The 25,426-nt window shown below is 34.4% G+C and overlaps 1 protein-coding gene across 1 annotated transcript in view; it reads left to right on the plus strand.

Moving 5' to 3' along the window:
* Positions 1–13,067: 13,067 nt before the first annotated feature.
* LOC149530319 (ADP-ribosylation factor 1-like) overlaps positions 13,068–25,426 on the plus strand; it is a 60,235-nt gene continuing 47,876 nt past the window's right edge. Inside the window, exons 1-2 of the mRNA XM_089811529.1 lie at positions 13,068–13,180; positions 14,516–14,671. Of these exons, the coding sequence (XP_089667655.1) occupies positions 14,524–14,671 (148 nt within the window). The 5' untranslated portion in view covers positions 13,068–13,180; positions 14,516–14,523. The remainder of the gene's footprint in view (positions 13,181–14,515; positions 14,672–25,426) is intronic.

A 25,426-nucleotide genomic window follows, 5' to 3' on the forward strand; every position in this document is an offset into this window, starting at 1 on the left:
AATTATCTGCTCAACTAATGTATTATCCTCTTCATTAATCTCTTGCTTTGATATTTTGTCACTCTTTTCTTTTTCTTGATTGTTGTTTAGACTATTCATTATTCCTGTAAGAATTTGCCTAAGGGCAAAATTCACCCAAGAACTAAGAACTCAAACACAAGCACAACTGTAGACCAAAAATGGAGAGAGTATGATTAGAATAACAATGTATTCAATAACTTGATACATAAGAGTACACTAGGAATGCCTAAATATAAAGGCCTCAGGAGAGCTTCTAGAATGCATAGAAGTTAGCATCATGATGTGTTATACAACAAAGCACATGTCCACCGGATATAGATTATCCTCCATTAAGCACAGAAGTAAGTGCGGTGATGTGAGGATAAGTCTACAAGGGTGGGACATGCAAAACAGTGTTGTAGACACCATGTGCTCAAATAGAGTTGTGCACTCCTGTGTTGTCTACATGACAACTCAAAAGGTGTGCAAACTCCCAAGTGTCTCATAAATAAAAATAATAAAATAATGCAATATAATTAAATAATGCATTAACCTAATTAAACTTAAGTAAGTGTAAATAGTAAAGTACGTATTTACACCAACACCCCCCCTTAAGTGCAACTTAGGGGAATGCCCTTAAGCTTACGAACTAGGATGAAGATGCAGAATGGGTCCCGACTACTAGCCCATGTTAGGTACCCAAGTACATAATGATAATGCAAATCTCCCATAAAGTAGGGAAAGAGGAAAAACCTCATGGGAAAAACCCTCCCCCAAAAAGAGAGATAATAGAGGATGCATCGATGGATGGAGTAATCAAGACCCCCCCATTACGACATACATCCAATATATACATAAGAGAATGAAAGAAGGAAGAGAGACATAATAGGCTCCCCCCCAAAAGAAGAATGCCAAGAAGTGAAAGCTGCTCTGAGGAAGAAGCTGGTCCAAGAATGCATAATAGTGTTCCTCCCCTTAGGAAGAAACAAAGCCAAAGGTATAGTCCTGAAGATGTATGGTGGCCTTGAAACCTGCTCAACTATCCCTGTACTGATGCTAAAGTTCACCCCTTCCAACTGTGCTGAAAAGAATGAATGTAGATCTGACAAGGATGTCTGTTGAACCTGTTCCAATGAACCATATGTCTCCTCTACTGACAAAGAGACCTCCACTAATTGCTGTTCATAAGGATCCACAATCACGCCAACCTTTGCAGATTGATCATGTAGAGAATGGACATGAGGGTCAGAGTGAGCCCTCGCAACAACTGTAGAAGTATCATCATCAATGAAAAGATGTATGTCCTCAAGTCTATCTCCCAAGTCAAATGAAGCTAGAGCTGGAAGACGAGATGTACCATGCTGTGTTGGACCTTTCACTGTGGCAATATAAGCACGTGGACTGGACTGATGTGACCTCTCACTGCAATTGTCGACAGAACCCCACATATCTGAACCTGTTGAAGCACTATCGCTGGTGTCACTATTAGTTTCCACTGTGTATGATGTGCGAAGAGGAGTAGAGGACAAGCTGGCTGAACTTTCCTCAAAGTGAACATCCTTCTCCACAAAAATCTCATGAGTCTCAGGATCCATAAGTCTGTAATCCTTCACATTGTCTTCATAGCCAATAAAGGTACAAGGCCTAGGTGACGGTGCCTTGCAACTCCTATAAGAAAGGTTTGCCCATGCTGGACAACCGAAGACTCTAAGGTGACTCACAACTGGTTTTCTGCCGCACCATGCCTCAAAAGGAGTCTTGCTATCTAAGGCTCGATGAGGAGACCTATTAAGTATGTGAGTAGCACTGCTAATGGCTTCAACTTCAAGTGTAGGATCGAGAGACTTGGCCTTTATCATGCAACTTGCCATGGTCTTGAGAGTCCTTATCCTCATAGCTGCAACATCTATCTTGTGCGGACTGAATGCTGGTGAGTTCTAAAGATCAATGCCCTCAATTTTGCAAAAGTTCTTAAGTCTTCTGTCAACATATCTGTTCTCATTGTCCACCCTTAATACTTTGATGGCTTTCCTTGACTTGTGTTCAACATGAGTCTTGAAGTCTTGAAGCTTATGAACTACTTCATTCTTATGATGAAGGAAAAAAACCCAAGTGAATCTTGAAAAGTCATCAACAAATGTGAGTATGTAGCGACCTTGGCTGACTGAAGTCACTGCAAAGGGTCCTGCTAATACCATGTGAACAAGCTGAAGAACAACTGGAGCTCGAGAAGACTTCCCTTTATCATACTTGTCCTTGAGATGCATATCCACTGAACAAGATGAACACTCCCCCTTAGAAAAGTTGATATTGGGTAGACCTTTGACCATGTGTTTTGAGCAAAGTTGCTGAAGAGAGCGGAAGTCAAGGTGACCAAACCGCTCGTGCCATAAGTTATTGTTTGAATTAGAGTGAGTTAACAAGGCTTGAGAAGAACTCTTAGGCACAAAATGGGAGAAGGAATAAAGCCTCTTGTCATCATTGACTTTCCCAACTGCTACCAATGAATCATCTTTGAGACTTCGCACCATCACTAAATCGAGAAGGAACTCAACCTTATGACCATCTCCAAGGTGAGTGATTTGGTAAACTGAAAGGAGATTAGAGCTTAGATTTGGAACATAGAGAACATCTTTGAATTCCCCATCTTCCATTTCTATATTTCCTTTCCCTTCAAGTTCCATTTTAGCATCATCTCCCACGAACATGTGTGGTACCTTTGACTGCTTCAATGAAGAAAAATCTTTCTTTGAAGAACCCATGTGGTAGGAGGCACCTAAGTCAAGTATCCATTTCGAAGAAGAATTTATGTTGGCCATAAGTGCTTGACCTTTACCCTTTGAAGAGTTAGGAGTAGAATCCTTGGAAGTACCTGGCACTTGAATCTTATTATTCTTGAGTAGATTTTCTAACTCATCAATTCTTTTTGTTTTGTAATGATGCTCGTCATGATTTGGCTTTTTACAGTATGCACAAAAGAGTTTGTCCTTCTTTTCATTACTTCCTTTCTTGTTTGAAGAAGAACCACCTTGTTGAGAGGAGTCATGTTGTGTCTCATATTGTGTTTTCTGCTGCTTCTTGTTGTTGCTTTTTCCCCCTTGAGTTGATTTGTGAGCATCACTAGCCACCAAGGCTTTGGTCTTGGATAACTTGAGAAGTCCAAAATACACCAAGTGAGATTGTTCAACAATTAACATGTCTACAAATCCATCAAAGGAAAGCTTCTGGTAAGCAGATCCCATGGTTAACCTATGAGTATTAAAACTCGAAACAAAGTTGGCATACTCAGAAGGTAGCCTCTTCAGGATGTGATGTATCAACCTGTCATCCTTCATGGGATTTTCACAATCTTTTAGAAGTGCCCTATACTCATTGACTTTGATGATATAATCCTGAATTGTGTCATAATTCTTAAGATCTAAGAGAAGTAGATCATCTTCAATATGAAATCCCTTTTCTTCATCCACTTTACCATACAACTGTTCAAGTTTATCCCAAGCTTCTTTGGAGTCTGAACAATTTTTAATGTGGAACAGAAGATCGCCATGTACACAACTCCTGATAACACCTAAAGCTTGTTGGTCTTGTCCAATCAATGAGTTCTTTGGCATCAGTAGGTTTAGTGATTGTATCATCAACATAAAGACTATATCCTTTTTCCATTAATCTACTCCATGCAATATCTTTCCATGTAGAATAGTTGCGTGAAGTTAAAGGAGGACAATTAAAACCCATGATGCAGAAATGAAAGAGGACAAAATAGAGACACAAAAAACATGGTACACCCCCCCCCCCTTTTCACTCAATCAAAAGGCCCCCCAAAAAAAATGCTTGGCACTTTATAAGTAGTGCATTTACAATGGGCCACTTGTCAAAATGAACAAAGTGGACTTTCTAATTTTGCTTTTACAACTACCTTATGAGGCTTAAATCTGTCACTTAAGCACTGTAGCTTAGTTATACAACAATTCTACAAAAGAATCAAAGCTTTACAATGCCAAAGAAGGCCTGATTCTAAAAGTGAGAAATTTTTCCACACAACTCTAGAATCTAACTTCAGATCTGGAAAGTAGACAAAAAAATACAGACTTTCAAAAAAAAAAGAACCTGAAAAAGTGACCAGATGTGCCCGTACGGAGCTTCTGAAGTTGCAAAAGGCAAGATTATGCAGGTACAGTCACCAAAAAATGAAAATTTTGCAAAATATGTATACCAAAACCAGAAAACAACACCGCCACTGGAAAATTTAGGAAATTCTACCTGATTTCAAGAAAAATTGCACCTGAATCGGAGTCCGAATGTCCAAGTTAGGAGCTCGCAAAGTTAGGTTGTCAAACTGAAAAGCAATCTGGAGAGGGGTCTAGAAAAGAAATTGCAAGTTTAAATTTGACGATCAAACGGTCGTCAATGCATTTGAAAAACACCTTGGAATGACGTCCAGATGGGCATCAAATTTAACACATGCAAAAGATGACGTCAGCAAGAAAAACACGCCACCTGGATGATGTGGCAACTGACTGTGCATACGGACTGAGCTGATGGGGCGATGTCACAGCAAGTACAGTGGCTGCTGACAGTGCATGTACAGTCAGACTGATGTGTTGTGATTGGACCTCGATGTCGGATGTGTTGGCGACGTGCTAACTGATCGGTGCTTTGGTGGCAGGTAGTTACTGGTCCGCGTGGGACTGTGGATGCCCCATGTCGAAAGCAGAAGTGGAGGGTCATCAGTTGGAACAGCGGCTTCCGGTGTCGGAATATACCCAGGGTCGTAGAGATTTCGCTGGGAGTTTGCACTTTAGTCCCACATTGGTGGGAAAAGGTAGGGCAGGGCAGTTTATATGAAACATACCCTAGATTTCCAAATAAACAATGAAACCGATGGATGGAACTCGCTCGTTGGTGGATTCGGGTTCCTGTGCCGGAGGTTTAATCGATCGAAAATCAGCAGAAAATCATTATCAGGTTTGACTGTCCCACCGGTAATGCTGGGCGGGCCGGCCGGAGCAGGTAAATTAATGTCGGGCCGGTGGTAAGCAGTACGACACGGATTATAGTGCCCAGTTAATTAGATAAATAGTCCGCAAATAATAAAGCCAAAAACTTGTGAAATATTAAATAAAATCCACCAAATGTGCAGTATGGGATCTGACAGCCCATACTGCAAATTTTTTTTTTTCTCTGACAGACAATAATATTTCGAAATAATGTCCAAAAATACAGAGATAACAATAATGCATGCAGATCCGAAAATAAATTCATAAATCTACGAAAATGACCATACCCATACCGCAAATCGGAGCCTTTGGGTTCCGATTTGCAAAAAAATTTTGCCTCACGGTTGATTTGAGTCAAGGTAAGCATGCTTATAGTCGATTTTCACCGGTTCAACATTTCAGATGCAATGGCGAGGTCAGATCTGGTCCTGGACACTCCCAATTTCTACAGCACTCTGGATTCAGGCTGAGGTGATGAAGCAAACAAGAGGTCTCGAACGACTTGTGAAGAGAAAGTATCCAAGCTCTGATACCATGTGAGAATTGGCCTAAGGGAAAAATTCACCCAAGAACTAAGAACTCAAACACAAGCACAATTGTAGACCAAAAATGGAGAGAGTATGATTAGAATAACAATGTATTCAATAACTTGATACATAAGAGTACACTAGGAGTGCCTGAATATAAAGGTCTCAGGAGAGCTTCTAGAATGCATAGAAGTTAGCATCATGATGTGTCATACAACCAAGCACATGTCCACCAAATATGGATTATCCTCCATTAAGCACGCAAGTAAGTGCGGTGATGTGAGGATAAGTTTACAAGGGTGGGACACGCAAAACAATGTTGTAGACACCATGTGCTCAAATAGAGTTGCGCACTCCTGTGTTGTCTACATGACAACTCAAAAGGTGTGCAAACTCCCAAGTGTCTCATAAATAAAAATAATAAAATAATGCAATATATTTAAATAATGCATTAACCTAAGTAAACTTAAGTAAGTGTAAATAGTAAAGTACGTATTTACACCAACAATTCCAAACTCTTCCCAATGTTGACTATTCCCATGATTTTGCATTGTTTTTGATATTTCTCCTACATTTAGGGGACAATTTGTTGTCTCTTGAGTTATGATAGCTTCTACTTCTAGGGGTATCAAATATTGGTCTGATCCACTATGCTCTCGATCTATTTCTTCTCCAAATATGTCTTTTCCATCTACAGGTGTTTGCCAAAAATTTTAGCTCCTTTTCTTTGGTTTCGTTCTAATTGTAATGTTACTCCATTGTGTTGAATCTATTGGTGGTATTATACTTTCATCCTTCTATAGTTTTGAACTTTGGCAAGCTAAGTCTTCATGTTCTTGATTGGTTCCTTGGTTAAATGAAATTTCTATTGCTTTGTCTTAATTGTTTTGAATGTTCTTTTCCTACTATTGGAAAATCCTAATTTCCCCTACTACTTCTTCTGTATTCTCCCTTGGTGGTTCGGTTTTCTTTGATACTTCTATTTTTTCTTGCTCTGCTACTATTGTCACATCCCCATGCTTAAGATGATATTGCTCACTGATCACAACTTGGTCCTTGATATCATTATGAAGTAGTAATATATCACGAGTAATTCTTTTTAGTTCCTGTATACTGTCTATTGTTTCCTTTAGCCCTTTATTCTTTGTTTGACAAACCTTGCATTCTTTAAGTTTAGATATTCTGATATGTGTCTTTTAAGTTCTTCTGCACGTTTTTCTATTACCTCGTTTCCCCCCTTGGCTATGTGATCTATGTTCTATTTATCCATCTCTATTGATTGTCTATGTTGATCAATATCTCCCTTTTCTACTTTTTAGCTTTCCTACATACCCTTGTTGTCTCCTTCTTTCTTTTCCATATAATTCTTTGGTTTCTTTACTCTTTCATTCTTTTTGTGTGACTTTATGTTGTTGATTACTTCTTTTATATTTGACATTTTGCAATCAATATAGAGATTGGGCTTAATGATTCTTGCTATCTTCCCTTCATACTTTCTAAATTCAAGCTTATAAATGGATATATTTATTATCATTTTTTTTGTTATTACATCCTTCTTCCCTTTCTCTGTTTCTATTAAAAAATTAATATTGTTGGTTTGGCTATATCCAACTTCTATTCCTAACAAATTCCCTAAGGAATTATCGATTTTAATTAATGTTTTAGGTGGGAAATTTTCCCCTTCTATCCAGATGGGAAATTTCTTAGCTTTTTCTTCATTCCAATTAGGTTCCCAAGCTAAAAATTTAACTATAAATCCTCTATATAAATAGTTTGAAATTTAAAGTAATCTATTCCTAATTACCTTATTTTCGCATTGAATGAAAAGGGATGCTTTTGAATAGTGACAGATACTTACCTGCTAGCTCCCAATCTTCACTATCTTACTTGATAAATTGGGTAGATACTTTTTTAGTCTGCTCTAGTATACATAGATGCCCAACTCTATGCACTCCTCCCACTTTTCTTCTACTTGCTTGTCACTTATGATTAATATATTAGAAAATAAATCTTGATTAGATGTCATTGCCTTGCTATTAGAAATTGTTTTTGCTGAAACGTTTGTCTTTTCATTTGTTCTTTTATGTGATAGGATGATTTTTTTTTGATTTTGGGTGGATGCCCTAGCTTCCTTTTCTTTTGTTACTTGCTGTTGGATTTGACCTAGTGGAATGCTGTTAGCCACTGAGATTTTTGAGGGTTTGAATATCTAATAATTTAAATCTCTTCCCTTTGTGATTGTATTGGGATTTGAATCTGGTTGCTTCGCTTGTGCCTTGACATTTCTCACTTCTTCATGGAGGGACTTTAGTGCATTCACAATTTTGCCTTTCTTCATTTTGTTGTTTGTGATTATCTGGGTTGCTTGTCTCCACTTGTTTCTACTTGAAATTACTTGTTGCCATCCATCCTTATCTTTGGGGTTCAAGCTTTGGATAGATTTTATAGTTTATATTTCCTCAATCCTTGCTTCATGCATTTTAACCATGTCTCTAAATGAGTCTTTCTTTTGATAGCCATCTGTGAGTGCTTGGAATTTGTTACTAATTGGAATGTAAGGGTGCATCTGCCTTCTGCTCAGTTTCCTTGCTATCAAACTCAATGATACTCATATGGGTGTTTTTTCCCTGTTAGGGCAACTTTGGTTTACTACTTTGTCTCTGTCATGGGGGATTTTTAGGTTTGCGTGAAATATATTTTTGCTGTAGATTGCTTTTTTTGCTTTCTCTTCCTTTCTCATCATTTCAACTTTATAGCTTTAATAATAATTATAATTCCAATAATAGGCTTAATTCTAGGCCTTCTTTTAACAACAATAATAATCAAAATACGAATCATAATAATAACTATCCTAATCAATATAATAGTCCTAATAAAAAAACCATTGTATTTATTGTGGGAAAGATGATCATTTAATAATAATTATTTTATAAACCAAAATGATAAGCAAACTATCAATAACAATCATCAAAATAATAAAAAGTCTCATGGTAATCAATCTCATCATGCTTTTACTATTAGTTATAATCTTTCTAAACATTTAGAATGGATTGTTGATAGTGGTGCATCTCAACATGTTACATCTCATAGCGAAGTGTTTGATTCTTTGCAACCTAATCCTTCAAATGTTCCAATTCAATTAGCTGATAACCATAGTTGCAAAGTTGAAGGATTTGGTGATGTTAGTGTTATAAATGGAAAGTTACATGATGTTCTTTATGTTCCTGATTTGAAATCCAATCTTTATTTAGTTGTTAAGTTATGTCGAGAGTATAAGGTTGAATTTCATAAGGACATGTACTCTGTTATTGATCCTAATACTAATCAAGTTATTGTTAATGCTAAGTTGGATTGTGATAACTTGTTTAAATTTTATGAGTTTACCTCTTAAAGGTACTCTTTGCAAGCAAAGATTAATTTTAATATGTGGCATGAAAGGCTTGGTCATTTGAATTTTGATTATATCTCAATGATGCAAAAATCTAATATGGTTGAAGGATTGCCTCATATTGTTCCATCTTGTATGCATTGGGTGCATGAGTGAAGAAATGCACAGGGAGCCCTTTCCCCATGGTTCATCATGAAGGGCATATCATAAGTTACAACTTATTCATAGTGATCTTTTAGGACCTATGGAGAACATCTCCATTCAAAGTTCAAAGTATGCTCTTACTCTTATTGATGATTTTACTAGAAGAATTTGGATATATTTCTTACATAGTAAAGATCAAGTTCTTGATACTTTTGTTGAATTTCATATGTTTGTGGAAAGAAAATTTGATTATTAGATTAAGATTCTTTGAATTGATAATGGTGCTGAACATGTTAATAATACTTTTCATTCTTACTTAAGATCTTTTGGTATTAAACATCAACTTACTGTTCCTTATACACCACAACAAAATGATGTTGTAGAAAAGAAGCATAAAACTGTTGTGGAAATGCCTAGATGTATGTTATATGCTAAAAATATGGATTACAAGTTTTGGGTTGAAGCTATGGCTTGTGCCACTTATATTCTTAACATAACTCCTACTAAGGCTTTGAGAGATATAACTCTCAAAGAAGCTTGGTCAGGCAGGAAGCCCAATTTACAACACTTAAGGATATTTAGATCTATTGCTTATGTTCATACTCAAACAAAAATGACATAATTTAGATGCTAAATCTTCTCCATTTATATTTGTTGGGTATGGTGAAAGTATTAAAGGTTATAGAGTTTATAATCCTCTTACTAACAAAGCACAAGTTGCAAGAGATATTTGTATAGTAGAAAATGAAGTACATGAATGTTCTAAGGTTCAAGATGATGAATTTTGTGGAAGTAAAATTGTGGTAGTGGAGGACCAATTTCCTTCTCTAAATTCTACTCCCCAAGTATCTTCTTTTATTCCTACTATTTCTTCTAATGCTAGTAATGATGATAATGTTGATACTAATGATGCATTTATAGATGAGACTCTTCTTCTAGTGATGAATCTATAACTACTAAGAAAAAAATTAAATGGTTTCAAGGTTTACTTAATGAAAGTGATGATTATCTTACTAGAATTAGTGGACTTAAACCTAGGAGAATTAACTATTGCAATTATGGTTTGATGTCTTCTCTTATGAATTCTAATGATCCTCAAAACTTTAAACAAGATAAGATTCAACCTCATTGGCAAAATGCTATGCAAGAGGAATATGACACTTTAATTTATAATCAAATTTGGGATTTAGTTCCTTTACCTCATGGTAAGAATTTAGTTTCGTGCAAATGGTTATGTAAAACTAAACTCAATGCCAATAATACAATTTGTAAGTTTAAAACTAGGCTAGTCACTAAAGAATTTTTTCAAATTGAAGGTTTAGATTATAATGAAACTTTTGCACCTATTGCTAAGATGCCTACTATAATTTTTTTGCTTGATTTAGCTTAAAAAATGAATTGGCCTATTCATCAAATAGATGTTAAAAGTGCATTTATAAATGGTGATTTACATGAAGAAATTTATATGGTTCAACCACTCGATTTTATCAAAGAAGGTAATAAACATTTAATATGTGAACTAAAGAAATATATTTTTGGTTTAGAGCAATTTCTTAGAGAGTTGTATTCCAAAATCAATGCTTTCTTTATTTCTCAAGGTCTTGATAGAAGTAAAAATGATCCTAACTTATACATCAAACATATTCAAGATGATATTGTCATTATTATTCTATATGTTGATGATTTGATTCTTACTTCAAGTTCTAGCACTTTAATATATGATATTAAGTTTCAACTTAATAATAAATTTCAAATGATTGATCTAGGAATTTTACATTACTTCTTAGGAATGCAAATATGGAAAATACTTAAGGGTATTTTTCTTTCTTAAAACAAGTATGTGAAAGATCTTTTGGATAAATTTCAAATGAATGATCCTAACCATGTTTCTATTTCATGTGATTTAGGAACTAAGTTAATGGTTAATATGAACACTCCTTTTGTTGATGCTACTTCTTATAGACAACTTGAAGGAAGTTTGAATGATCTTACTCTTACTAGACCCGATATTGCATATAGTGTTGGTTTAATTTCAAAATATATGTCCAAACCTCAACAAACACACTTCAAAGCTCTTAGAAGAATTTTAAGATATATCAAAGGAGCTCTTAATCTTGGTTTATTTTATGATGCAAATTCTAATTTTACTTTACAAGGATTTACTGATTTAGATTTAGGTGGAGATCTTAATGATGATAAATCTACTTGTGGTTATTGTTTCTTTGTTGGTTCTAGTGCCATATTTTGAAAAAGTAAGAAAGACACCTCTGTTTTTCTATGCTCTACTGAAGCTGAATATAAAAGTTGTACTAATGCACCTAAAGAAGCTCTATGACTTAGAATAATACTTGAAGATTTGGGTCTACCTCAACAAGAACCTACACCTTTGTATTGTGACAATCAAAGTGCAATAGCCTTGGTTAAAAATCTTATATACCATGCAAAGTCAAAGCATATTTCTCTCCACCATCGCTTCCTTAGAGAGCAAATTGAAGAAAAGTAAATGTCCCTCATCTATTACAAGGGTGAAGATTAAGTTGCCGATATTTTGTCAAAGCCTCTTTTTAGAGAGAAATTTGAATCTCGTTGTAAAAATTTGGGTTTAATACTCTTTGATGTAATCTCCCTAAGTAAAGTTTAAGGGCAGTGTTAGAATTAGTAATCTTCCCTTGGTTGTATTTATTTAATTTGGGACAAACTAAGGTATCCTTCATGTATTTTGTCCTCTAGTCCACATGTGAGGACATGTTATTTACCTCTCCTCTTGTCCATGTGTCAGGGCAACTCATTTTTGTAAATTTCTTTTATAAGGAAATTAGTTTATCCCCGTTAAGAGGATCTTTGACACTTTGCACACACTTATTATGAATGGTTTCATTCATAGAAACGAGAGTTACACAACACATGCAACCACATGCAACTCCTTTCTCATCTCTATAAAATAGATGTCTCTCTCATTCTTCTAACACTTCTTCTATACATCACTTAAATGTTTTAGTTTACGGTAAAAACAAGTTTTGAACGGACTTGAAACCTTTTACAAAAAATTAAAGATAAACATTAAAGCTCCACCAGGTTTTACAAGGACTTGAAACCTAAAGTTTAAAACATCATAACCGGATTTTACAAGGATCTAAAACTAAAAGTATAAACCATAAAAAACAACCAGGTTTTTAAAGGCCCTGGAACCTAGAGTTTAAACAAGCTAGAAAGCAAAAGTAAAAACTAGAAAAACTGCCCAAACAGGTAGCCAACACACCGGCTCCACAACCAACACCTACAACTCTTTGATAATGTTTGCCACTTCTTTAATATTATTGTAATGAGCTCTCTCTTGATTGAATTAGTTCTTCAATTTATGGTAACTTTGTTTTGATTTCAAACTCTCCTGAATTAGTTCTTTATATTTTTTATTTTTCAGTCCCTTTTAATTTCTAAATAATAATAATAATAAAAGCTTGACCATGAAAAAACTCATCAGCTCACGCATTGAACCTGTGGGTCCAATTGCTATCTGTTATTGGATGAAAGAGGAACCGTTGATGAGGAATGGGATTCCAAGGCCCATGCCAATCCCCGGTAAAAATGCAGGCATATTCTTCCCCTTTAATTGCCCCGAACATTCCAATCCCAACGCACACCTCTCATTCTCCCCTCAAAGTTGATTCTCAATAGCTCCTCGGGAAACAAGAATGCTTAGATTATTGTAAAAAGATTTTTGATTCAAAAGTGCATGTGGGCAGACTCGAGAAGCATTTCATCGAACGTCATCGCAGGGGTCAAGTTGTCTCCTCTGGTGCTCTTGCGACATAAGTTTGACGCCCATTTGCACAGGGATCAGTAATTACTCGTACGATGTTTTATGTAAACGCGCGTCAATTTAAATCTCTGCTAGCCGCGTTTATTTTAAGCCGTCGGGAACCTCTTTCACTTTACCAATGAGAGACGAGGGCTGAATTTGCACGCGATATAGCGTAGACTAAATAGCGGAGGCGGTTCCAAACGTTCAGTGTTTTGAAGCTCAGAGGATTTCATCTCGCGCCTGTTCAACGCGAGTACTGACTTCTTCGAAATTAAAGAAAAATATCTCCATCTTCCAGTGTTTTAGGTTGAGCATCTACCAGGTACGTATCCACATGCCTTTCCCAACGTTGATTTTTCAGTTTATTCTTTGCAACTTCCTTTCTGGTTTCGAAAAAAAAAAGTTTTGCTGGGCGTAAGATTTTGTAAAATTCCTTAGTTTACGCACCGTCTCTGCTGTATTAGATCGCCGGGATGTACGAAGTAGCATTTTAGTGTCCAATTTTTTTCCTCTATCTTTTAAGCATCGGTAGCTCATGCTCAATTGAATCTGATTTGAACCGCTGGCTGTTCGCTGTTTGAGTTTCATCGAAATCCCTTATTTGTATTAAGGCGATTTACATTCCGAGCTGAAAATATTAAGCAATATTTAACCATGGCAACAGCTTAGATTTTGTGTTGGGAAGATTTTAGTTTGGAGTCCTATCTGGGCCATGAAAAATCAGAGATGTCGTTCTTGGAGGCTCACGTGTTCCTTCAACTTGACATCTGAGGAGTTCCTTGCCTTTGCGCTGTCCATTGCAGTCTGCCACATAAGAATTAGATGTAGTATACTACTAATGATATGTTTTGCTCGATTTTGAACACCGGGCCTTGCTATGAATAATTACATGATATACTGGACAGAAATCAAAGACCTAAACACTTAACTATCGAGTTTCAATTGTACCAAAACTTTCTGCAGACATCAAAAAGTTGCATTTAACCTTTGATTTTATCCGATCTACACCCAAATGCTTAATTACAGACTACAATGTACTTCTAAACAATCTGTTTGAATCTGGTATATATAATAGTATCTGCTTCCATCTAATCGTTATCTATATGAATTTGTTTCAGCATACCGTCAATCCTGGACCCATTCCGATTAAATTGTCTTACGAATTGCTTCACGTCCTCTCAAAATATTTGTTTTTTCACTGTATCCAACATTCACTCGTGTCGTGTTTATTTAAAGTCAACTGAACTCATTGTCTTCAAAATTGAAATTATTTATGCTAAAATGCTTTGCATCTCATTACTATAGTTCATTAGGAAGATGAGCGTAATTTTAGTGGTTAAAATAATCTTCTCTTGTTATGCTTGCTTCAATTTTTATTCTATGATTTTGGTTGGTGTATTGCGGGAAGTTGTCATATTAGATGATCCAGTTATATATCAGAGTGAAATTTTAGTTTCAGAAAGGGCATACGATGTCATTGCTTGGCAATAATTTTATTATTTTGTTGTCTGCCTATTTTTCTCTTTATTAAATAATGGTGTGCCAGTGTGTTTATTCCTTTTTGTTTATTATGGATTGTATTTCTTTTCTTAGGACATGCTCTGCCATTATAAGTCGTAAGATCCTATTTGAATATTAAATATTGTTATTGTATCAGGATTTACAATGGGTTTAACTTTCACCAAGCTTTTCCAGCGCATGTTTGCCAAGAGGGAGATGAGAATTCTTATGGTCGGTCTTGATGCAGCTGGAAAGACTACTATTCTATATAAGTTGAAGCTGGGAGAGATTGTTACAACCATTCCCACTATTGGTGAAAATTCATTTGATATTAATCTCTGCCACTGCTTTCTTTACTGGTTGAAACTATATTTTTATAACGAATTTACATTTCATGGATTATTTGTTGTCAATTACATAAGAATTTTGGCTGTCAAGATTAAAATTGCAACTACCAATTTTTTTTCGAAATAAGTGTGTGGTAAATGTTTTAATGTGACTGGTGATGCTGGCATGACATACCATCTGGGTCCATGTGAAATGCTTTTGACATGGAGCTATGAACAATTGAGGTCACAGATGGGGAACTCATCCCTTTATTGCAAAGCTGAGGCCCAAACCCGCAAGCACATTGGATCATGGAAGGCACAAGTCCGTGATCACAATGGCCCAGTGGGGGTTTGAACCTGGGTGGGAACAACACCACCACCTTCTCTTAACCACCACACTAAGTGGAGAACCCCTGCATCTACTCATTTTTTTCTGAACTGGCTGGGGCAAATTTTCATATACATTTATGGTTTATTAGAACCCAACTTTGCTGACCTAGTTCTGCTTTTATTTTAAAATATCCCATCATTGGATGCTGGTTAGAGTTCAGTTCTCAGTAGGTTATAATCTGAATTGGTCTTAATGTGGTAAAACTTTATAAAGGCATTTGTGTAAAGTTCAGAAATGGAGGAGTTTCCGTTAACTGCTAAGCTAATAAATAAAGTAGTGTTATACAGGGACGAGTTTTGGGTGTAATTTGACCAGTCCCTGAACGGGATGCCCTGGGAACTCAGAAACTTCCGGAAACCCATCTGATGGTTGTCCCATAAAATTAATGCTTGAATTTGATAATCTAATTGACTTCCACTCTCATGTGAACCCTCAATTTAAATTATTTAACACAAATGTTACATGTTAAGACTTTATATTGTATCTAATAGTGCTTCATCTATGCTTTCATATGATATTTAAAATTTCCCTATATGTTATTAAATTTTCATATTTTTTTATAGCTGCCCCCATTACTGTCCAATACTGTCCCCTGCTCTAGGGAAGAAAAATATGTTTCGGAAACTTGTTTCCCTGCCCTCCTGTTATGGAAACATAGATAAATAAAGCAAGTGAAATTAACTTTATTTAGATAGATAACTTAGTCCCATGATTTGCACTAGATATATGCGAGTAATAGAACATGTAGGTGGCTATGAAAGGCATATAACTACCAATATTAAAAGTTGAAAAACCTACAAGCAAAGCTTTACAAATCACCTTGATTGTCAGTCTTCATGCTTGTTTCCCTTGTTTTTGTCAACTTTGAGGCTCTTATTAGTAGTTTTAATGGCGGTTTCAGTTATCATTGTTTGAAAACAGTGCCTAAGTTGGTGAAGCTAGACTCGTTATCATAACCACTGTGCCTTGTCTGTGGCTTTCTTTCTTGCCAATCAAATGGGATTTCTTGATGATCTCGCTAATGTTAGAATGAGTCTAAGCATAGTATAGTCACAAGAAGCTTGTGGCTCTGCTATGGGTCTTGCAAATAGTATAATGAGGAAAGAGAACATATAGTTGTGGAAAATCGTGTGAAGTATTTTGAAGACAAAATGAATAATCTCAATATGTCCTCGAGCAAGATTTTTATTGTGAAACTTGAGTCAGTTCATGAGCTTGGAAAATCAATTTCACAATCTCAACTTAATTGACACTAACAACACTAGAGCTCTCCACCTTGTCTACCAACAATAATGTGAAATATTGTTCATAGAGAACTTGAAAAGAATCAAAACATTGAAATTTCTTGCAGAACCCATTGGCATGTGGATGGAAGTGTTTGCTATTTTTGTCAATTGAAACATGACAATAATACCTTTTCTCCATTTATATCAATCAGCCATTCAAATAAATGGTAGACCGAATATTGTTTCATTTATGCTTTTCCAGATTCCCTCACTTCTTTTCCATATTCCACCTTTTTGCATAATGTATATCATCTATAATGTGAAGATCAATTTAGAAAAAGCAAAAAGACAAAAATAATTATTTTTGTTCATATTAGGACTACCGCCAAATGATTATATTTACACAAAAGTTTACTCTTTATTGGCCTATTGACCCAATAAAATGTACTATATGTACTATCACTTCACTTATATCAATTTGCCACTTAGAGTGAGATTTAATGAAAAGCAAGTATGTTCCTATGGTCTAAGATGTGATTACCAAATTGCCAAATAGGCATTGTCAAAGCCAAAGGAATATTGCCACACATCGTGACGAAACCATCAATATCTAATTTGTTTCATTTCAACTTTCAGTTGCCCAAGACATTTCAAATGTCCAAAGTATAATATTAAAGCTTATGTCCATTTAGAGAGGATACAATATATTAATATAATACACACCTTGTTAAGTTTTTGATCTTTATTTTAGATTTGAAGCCATCAAAACAAAGAAGTAATTTAAATAATGATTGGATTTATGAGTAACTTCTAGTTCTTGTTAATTAATGTGATTTCTCATCCAATACATGGTTCTATATCTATTAATAACAAAGGTGGGGTGGGAATTGGAGGAAGATATTGAAATTTCGTTTAGAACCATTGAAATGGGATGTGCATTATAGTTTTTTTTGCTACTTTTTTTAATCAAATAAAACATGTCGTTAACACTTCTTTTATATATATATTTTTCAATTAAGTATGTAAATGTTAAATGTAATTTTGTTCCATTTTTGCTTTTCCATATTCAACTTGTTTTTGTATTGTGTATAATCTACAATATATAAGTCAAGCCCAGTTGAAGTTTTTGGCCTACTTTTTTTTTGGGCTTTTCACTGGAGATTTCATCCCCTTAAACTCACTGACAAATATCAATAGTACCGCAAATAGTGTCATGCTAGGATAAGCATCATAAAGGTCATGGCAAATTTGTATGTCATTTGGGCAATTTTGGGTCTGTTATTTAGGTCATTCAGCCCTTTAATAGCCTTAAACACAACTTGACATGCCTAAATAAACCTAAATAAACTATAATAAGGATAAACATCATATAGGAAAAGACAACTTCATGGTAAGAGGATGATTAAGATTGTTTGTGAAAGGATACACCATAAGAATGCTTTGAGAGAGAGAGAGAGAGAGAGAGAGAGAGATGAGATGAGAGATATTTGTGAGAATGAGATGAGAATACATCTTTGAGCATGAGATAAATATGGAGGATTATTAAGATTGTTTGTGAAAAAATATAAAAAAGACCCCATAAGAATGCTTTTGAAAGAGAGAGAGGGGGGGGGACATGGATGAGTATGAGGAAGATATATTAGAGATATATGTGTGAATGAGATGAGAATACATCTTTGAGCATGATATAAATATAGAGATATCTATATATATTTCTCCTCTTCCTATATAAAATTTATATGCTTAGCTACTGGTTCGAGTTCGGTTTGAAATACGGGTTCGCAGAACCGGTTCGCCGGTATGACAAAATTTTGGTAAGGGTTTTGGGTTCGTTTGGGTTCATTCATACAAAAACATGTAAAATTTATAAAAAATTATAGATATACATATTTACGAAGCCTAGAAGCATAGGGTATCCTAAAATCATATGATGTAAACTACGTTAATCATTTAAACAACAAAGCACCATAGGCATAAACTTTAAACATGTAAGTTGTAATCATAGCATCATGAATAAAGATCATACCATCATGAATAAAGATCATACCATCATATTTTTCAATTTTCAAGTTCATCGTCAAAGATTCAAAACATTAAAAGTAAATCATGATCCATGAATCATAACAACAAGTTCAAGTATCATTGTTTCAACTTCAAGTCAACTAATCATAATGTATAAATTTTTTATATTCATCTTCTTCATCTTCTTCTTCTTCTTCTTCTCCTCCTCGTAGTCCTTCAGCGTTAGTTGACTCAGTAATAGAGCTAAGGCCAATGGGATCAGTACCAACAACAATAATATGGGCATCAAAATCTTCAAAGTCTTCAATTGTAAGCTGAGAAGCAGAAATATCCAAGTCCGCCAACTCTCCATCTACATCCAACCTCTTTGTCTCCTGTTCTTTGTATTCTTTAGTCTTGTGCGAGAGGAGATGCAAGGTGTAATGCACAAACACCAATTTCTCTGCTCTTTTTGATTGCAACCTATTGCGCTTCACTGAATGGATGAAAGAATATGTGCTCCAATTTCTCTTTGAAGCAGATGAACTAGCATCTATGAAGACATGATGTATAAACAATTAAAATAAAATTTAAATTATGTAACTTGAATCTTAGATCCCAAATTTGTCCAAATTTGCCCAAATTAGTCCCAAATTTGATCTGGGCAGCCAAAATTTGTCCGGGTTCAAATTCTAGACTGCGGGTTCAAACCAGCCCAGGGAAAATCAAACCCTGAACAAACCTGGGTCGAAACAAACCAATATTTTGAACTGGTTTGAACCCAGGTAGGGTTCTTGGGCCAAAACAACGAACTTGGGTAACTATGTTTATATGGATAAAGGAAGATATAAAGTTAAATTATAAATTGAACTTGAAAATCAAAGCTTTTTTTTAATTATAGAACTTGCAATAATTTTTTTATAATTTTGATTAGAAGAGGTTGTAGGTGTGTGAATGATTGGCAAGAGTTTATCAGTGTGTGAATGATTGGCTAGAACTGCCAGCAACTATGAACATCATACTTGTCATAGAGCCCCATCAATACTACAGTTGTTGTAGCATACAAAATCCTTGAACTCGATCCTCATAACATCTCACATGCCAAGATCTATGAAGAGTTTGTGTAGTCCTACCTTGCATCCTTAATTGACTAAAAGATCACTATATTGAGAAATTTGTGTTGACATGGAAAGGAGCTCAATGGTACAATATTTGGGTCTGAATCCAATGACACGATGTATTAAAATGGTCATTTTGTTCCATCCCTCTAATGTTTTTGTTTATTTATTTGAAGAAAGTTTTTTAGGATCTTGCTCTTTTACACTTATGATGACTTTCATCTTCTTAATCATTTAGTAGATGCCATCATATATCTCACTCGAAAAAAGCTTATCGTGTTGGTGTAATGGATCACACTCAATATGGGCTCAATGAAATTAAGAAGATATTCAATACAATCCCTCCTAATGTCATATAGGATCATTTGCTTAACCTTTGCCACACTTGAAGTGCTAGAGTGCCTTCATACGAACCTATTTGGTTTGACGATAATGTTAGAAAGTGCTTTATGAATCTTCACAAATCATCAAGGCAAAATAGGTCTTAACAACTTGTTTGAAAATCAAAGTAAAAAAGTAAAATTTACAAAAAATAAGATTGAAATAAAGTAAAACATTTATTGAAGTGAAACATATATAACATATCTTGAGCACTATAGTTTTGAGAATGTTTTAGATATGCCTAGTGACATATGGTGGTGGATGACAAACACTTGGATTTCTTTGGTCTTATCATATGCTTGATTGATCCAATCAATTTTGGTAGTAGGTGCCACCTTTTTGTAGCATAAGGTTGAGGAAGAGGGCAACACAAGGCATCCAACAAGTATGTGAATAATGCTTCTCAACAATCATCTATCCACTCTACAATTATAAACATTGTTTGCTATAACTTGCACAACATTTCTAGGGCTTATTTCCTCAATGGATTGTCAACGAATGTTCCAAAAAATGCACCACCCTTCACCTTTCCTTCACGATCTATTGCTCTAGAAAACGTTTACCCTATAGGCTACATTGCAACCACATTTTTCTAGTTCTATAAAGGTGTAATGCCCCCACTAGCAAGGACAATAATACTTACAAATTAGAATTTATACAATAATAAAATATATTTCACTATTCTACGCTCTATCCTAACCCAACCTTAAAGACATCTCCACATCGAGATTAATAACCCTCTTGAGGATCCTTAGATCTTTGGTTAACTCTTCGTCTTCTATGAAGTGCTCCCTTTAAGGTCCTTCCTAGAAGAGACATTCTCTATCTAGGGCCCTTGACACATATGCATATGTTAACATCTACAAAATATTCTGGCCTTATAACAATATTAAGATCACTCTCTTCCCAAACGGACTCTCTTGATCTTAAGCTGGTAACCACATTAAAATCATTCTCTTCCCAAAGGGACTCTCTTGATCTTAAGCCATTAACCATATTAAGATCACTCTCTTCCCTAATAAGGGACTCTCTTGATCTTAAACCATTAACCAATGAAGTCACGTGTGTTATATATTTCAAATTACATCTTTACATATACGTATGTATATGCATAAATTATCCACAAGTATGATTCATTAATATAAATAAATTTATAATCATAATTAAATAAATATAATCTATAAACATACCTTTCTTACCTTCCTCTTTGCTTGGTCATGTGGCTCTATTATTAGTCGACTCTTTTTGTTTCTTCTTTTCCAAGAGTCACAACCTTTCATAATACAAATCCTTTGATAAGTCACAACACTTGGTTATAAACCTTTTGAAAAGTCACAACACTTCATAACTAAAATCCTTCGGAAAAGTTCCAATACTTTATAATTACAACATTTTTGAAGTGTCGCAACTATTCATAATTATGACCCTTTCAAAGGTTCACATCCTTTCAATATCATTGATACCTCTTCAGAAAACCACTTCCTTATTTTCTTCATATTACTTTCTTCTTCCATTTTTCCTTCTTGAACTCCTATCTCCTCTTTTTTATTCCTCTCTAAAATAAACTTTCCTCCCTTTTATATCTTAATTTTAAGGAATCATGTCTATTTGTTAAATATCTCTCGACTTTTCATTAGATTTAGTTAATTTAAATTGTTCTATGTTATATTATTTATTTACTTATTTGCGTTTATTATTATTTTTGATCGGTAAATGGCCGAAGCCTTTGATTATATTAATTTGATTAAAAAACATCAAAATATCTATGTTCAAGCGGGCACTGGTAGGAAAGAACCGAGAAGAAAATCTCCAATCTTGCCCAGGACCATGGTCTTATATTGTTACATTATTAAAAGGGGCATACCCCAGTTACCAACTTTCAACTTTTGTTTTTAAATATAAAATAAATGACTATATTTCTTCACTGAATTTTGTAAGCTCCAATGATTACTATTATGATCACTTATACCATTCATTATCTGAGATGAGTGTGACAAAATTGACAAGATCTTTATATACTTTGTAAAAACCTCTTCTTTTGTTATTTTGGATGATGGTTAACCTTGCCAATCTGCTGATCAGTGATGCAACTCAAAATAATCGTTAGTAATGTTAGTTAAAAACAATATTTTAGATATCCCTAAGTGTATTTTGACTTAGGAATTTGCTTTTTAAACGAAGCTATTACTTCCAAGTTAAGACATGCACCAAGGGTTAGTGCAGCGAAAATTTTATTTTGAAACCCTAAGTTCGCCTTATCATTCCATAAAAAATTTTGCCTGATTAAGAAAAAGTGTCGTAATCTCAACTTCAATTTTTGTTTCGTCAGATTGGCATTTGATTCAGCTGAGTCAAATGTTGAATGTGATCTCCATTCAAATTTATTGCGAAAGTTGTTTTCTAATTACGCTCAAGATAATTTTGCAGGGTCTGAAACTCAATAGCCTGATGTAAGGCTTTCTAAAATTTTAGGTGTTTTGTTTCTATGAATTTCCAACTTAAAAGCCAATCCAATTTCAATGTCTAAAATTCCTAGCCTACCTAAGAAGAAGCACAATTAAAAAAAAAACTTTTAAAGGGATACACATATTGTCTCCCTCCTGCATCAAAAGCAAACTTGTCCCCACTACATATTCAAATTGATTTCGCACCATGAGCCAAAAAATGCTCAGATATCAAAACAAAGGTTGGTTACGAAATACACACAAATCTTAATTAACAAGCAAGTGGACTTTGCAGCGATCAAAACAAAAGCAATGAAAAGAATCAAATGCAATTGAACCGCAACATTTGAAAATATTCAGGTAAAAATAGCAGCGAAAGTAAAAACGTAATTAGGGAGGAGAGAAAACCCTAGCTGACCTGCGAAGCATCCATCATTCGTCAATTTGCAGATGCCATAAGATCAACCTTTGATATCAGAACTTCACGAGTAAATTAGGGCTTCTTCAGATGTTGCCATCGTTGAATATGCAAATTTTTCCAATATAAGCGATACCAACAAAGATGCTACAAAATTACTGAACAAGGCGTGACATACTTATTTGCGTTTATTACTATTTATTATTAAATTCTATATAGAAAGTTAACTTATTTTCTACAATGTTGTCTCTTGTATTTAATTTAATTTCTTTATTTATTCATTTTAATTTCATTATTTTTAAATTATTTACAATATCATACTAAATATTATTTCATTGATAATATAGATTATATACTAATTATTTCCTATCTTTACATTTTAGTATTAGATTTAATATAACTTTATTATCATTATTATTTACTAACATTGTATTATCTAATTATTATTGAAATTCTATCTTAAAACATGGATATGACAGTCCACCCTTCCTCAAATTGCTTGTCCTCAAGCAATTAGATAATTTCTTCTGTTGAGTTGAAATAGATATTTCTTTTAGTCTGATTTCTTACATAGCTATCATGGATATGTTTGATCATTTCTAATAGTCTTTAACTTTCTATATTAGTGTTTGATATAATTTTTTTAAGATCCTTTTTAACCCTATAGGATGACAAGATCATGCTTTGATACCACTGTAATGTCCCACTAGCAAGGATAATAATACTTGCAAAACCAATGTTAGAATTTATACAATAGTAAAATATATTTCACTATTTTACCCTCTATCCTAACCCAACCTTAAAGACGTCTCCACATCGGGATCAATAACCCTATTGAGGATCTTTAGATCCTCGGTTACTTCTCCGTCTTCTATGAAATGCTCCCTTTACGGTCCTTCCTAGAAGAGACATTCTCTATTTAGGGCCCTTCGCACATATGCATATGTTAACATCTAAAAAATATTCTAGCCTTATAACCATATTGAGATCACTCTCTTTCCAAAGGGACTCTCTTGATCTTAAGCTATTAACTACATTAAGATCACTCTCTTCCCAAAAGGACTCTCTTGATCTTAAGCCATTAACCATATTAAGATCACTCTCTTCCCTAAAAAGGGACTCTCTTGATTTTAAACCATTAACCATATTAAGATCACTCTCTTCCCTAAAAAGGGACTCTCTTGATCTTAAATCATTAACCATTAATTCATGTGTTTACCCATTTCAAATTACATCTTTACATATACATATGTATATGCATAAATTATCTACAAGTATAATTCATTAATATAAATAAATCTATAATCATAATTAAATAAATATAATCTATAAACATACCTTTCTTACCTTCCTCTTTGCTTGGTCCATGTGGCTCTATCAGTAGTTGGCTCTTTTTTTTCTTCTTTTCCAAGAGTCACAACACTTCATGGTTATAATCCTTTCAAAAAGTCACAACACTTCATGGTTATAATCCTTTCGAAAAGTCACAACACTTTATAATTAAAATCTTTTGGAAAAGTTCCAATACTTTATAATTACAACATTTTTGAAGAGTCGTAACTATTCATAATTATGACCCTTTTGAAGGTTCACATCATTTCATTATCATTGATACCTTTTCAGAAAGCCACTTTCTCATTTTCTTCATATTACTTTCCTCTTCCATTTTTTCTTCTTGAACTCCTATCTTCTCCTCTTTTTATATTCCTCTCTAAAATAAACTTTCCTCCCTTTTATATCTTAATTTTAAAGAGTCGTGTCTATTCGTTAAACATCTCTTGACTTTTCAATAGATTTAGTTAATTTATATTATATTATTTATTTATTTACTTATTTGCGTTTATTATTATTTATTATTAAATTCTATTTATAAAGTTAAATTACTTTCTACAATATTGTCTCTTGTATTTAATTTAATTTCTTTATTTATTCATTTTAATTTTATTATTTCTTAATCATTTAAAATATCATACTAAATATTATTTCATTGATAATATATATTAAATACTAATTTATCCTATTTTTATATTTTAGTATTAGATTTAATATAACTTTATTATCATTATTTATTTGCTAACATTGTATTATCTAATTATTATTAAAATTCTATCTTAAAACATGGATATGATAAAAGGCCTGGTTCAAGGCTTTAGGAGCCACAAAAAATGCCTCGACCAAAGGCCAACATCATAGAGAATAAACAAACTACAAGAAACAAGACTGCCAATGCATCCCATAATAGTACAAGAAGCAAACAAACTACTATCCCAATTGCCTATCTTTAGGTTGATGAGACTTAATATTGTCTTGCATAATCTTTATTACATCATATGTGTCAACCACCCATTAAATACTCTCATTTTTGCCTGACATGGATCCCATCCCCACACCTATGTTGGAAGCCGAGTTCCCCACTAGCTTTTTAGATATTTTCACAAGAGAAAAATCAAGATCATCAAAATGTCCTTTTAAAGCTTTGACAACTTCCAAGATTGCCCCAAGACATCATCTTTTCAACTATTCCCCCTACATACTCTTAATCACCAACCTAGAACCATCTCCCACCCAAATTCACCCCTTGGACTTAGCCAGTAACCTGATAAGTAGAACCTAGACCTTGACCTTCTTGCTAGTTTCCATGCCATAGATGATAGTTGCTGGCAACTAGACCCATCAACTGTCCTTGCCAATGACGAAATACACCCTCTTCCAGCTTCCTCGGGGTTGCCTTTGGCAGCCCTGTCAAAGTTGAGTTTAATC

Source organism: Cupressus sempervirens, chromosome 11, assembly GCF_028749045.1.
Source record: "Cupressus sempervirens isolate cs-2001-9-10 chromosome 11, ASM2874904v1, whole genome shotgun sequence".
Lineage (NCBI taxonomy): Eukaryota > Viridiplantae > Streptophyta > Pinopsida > Cupressales > Cupressaceae > Cupressus > Cupressus sempervirens.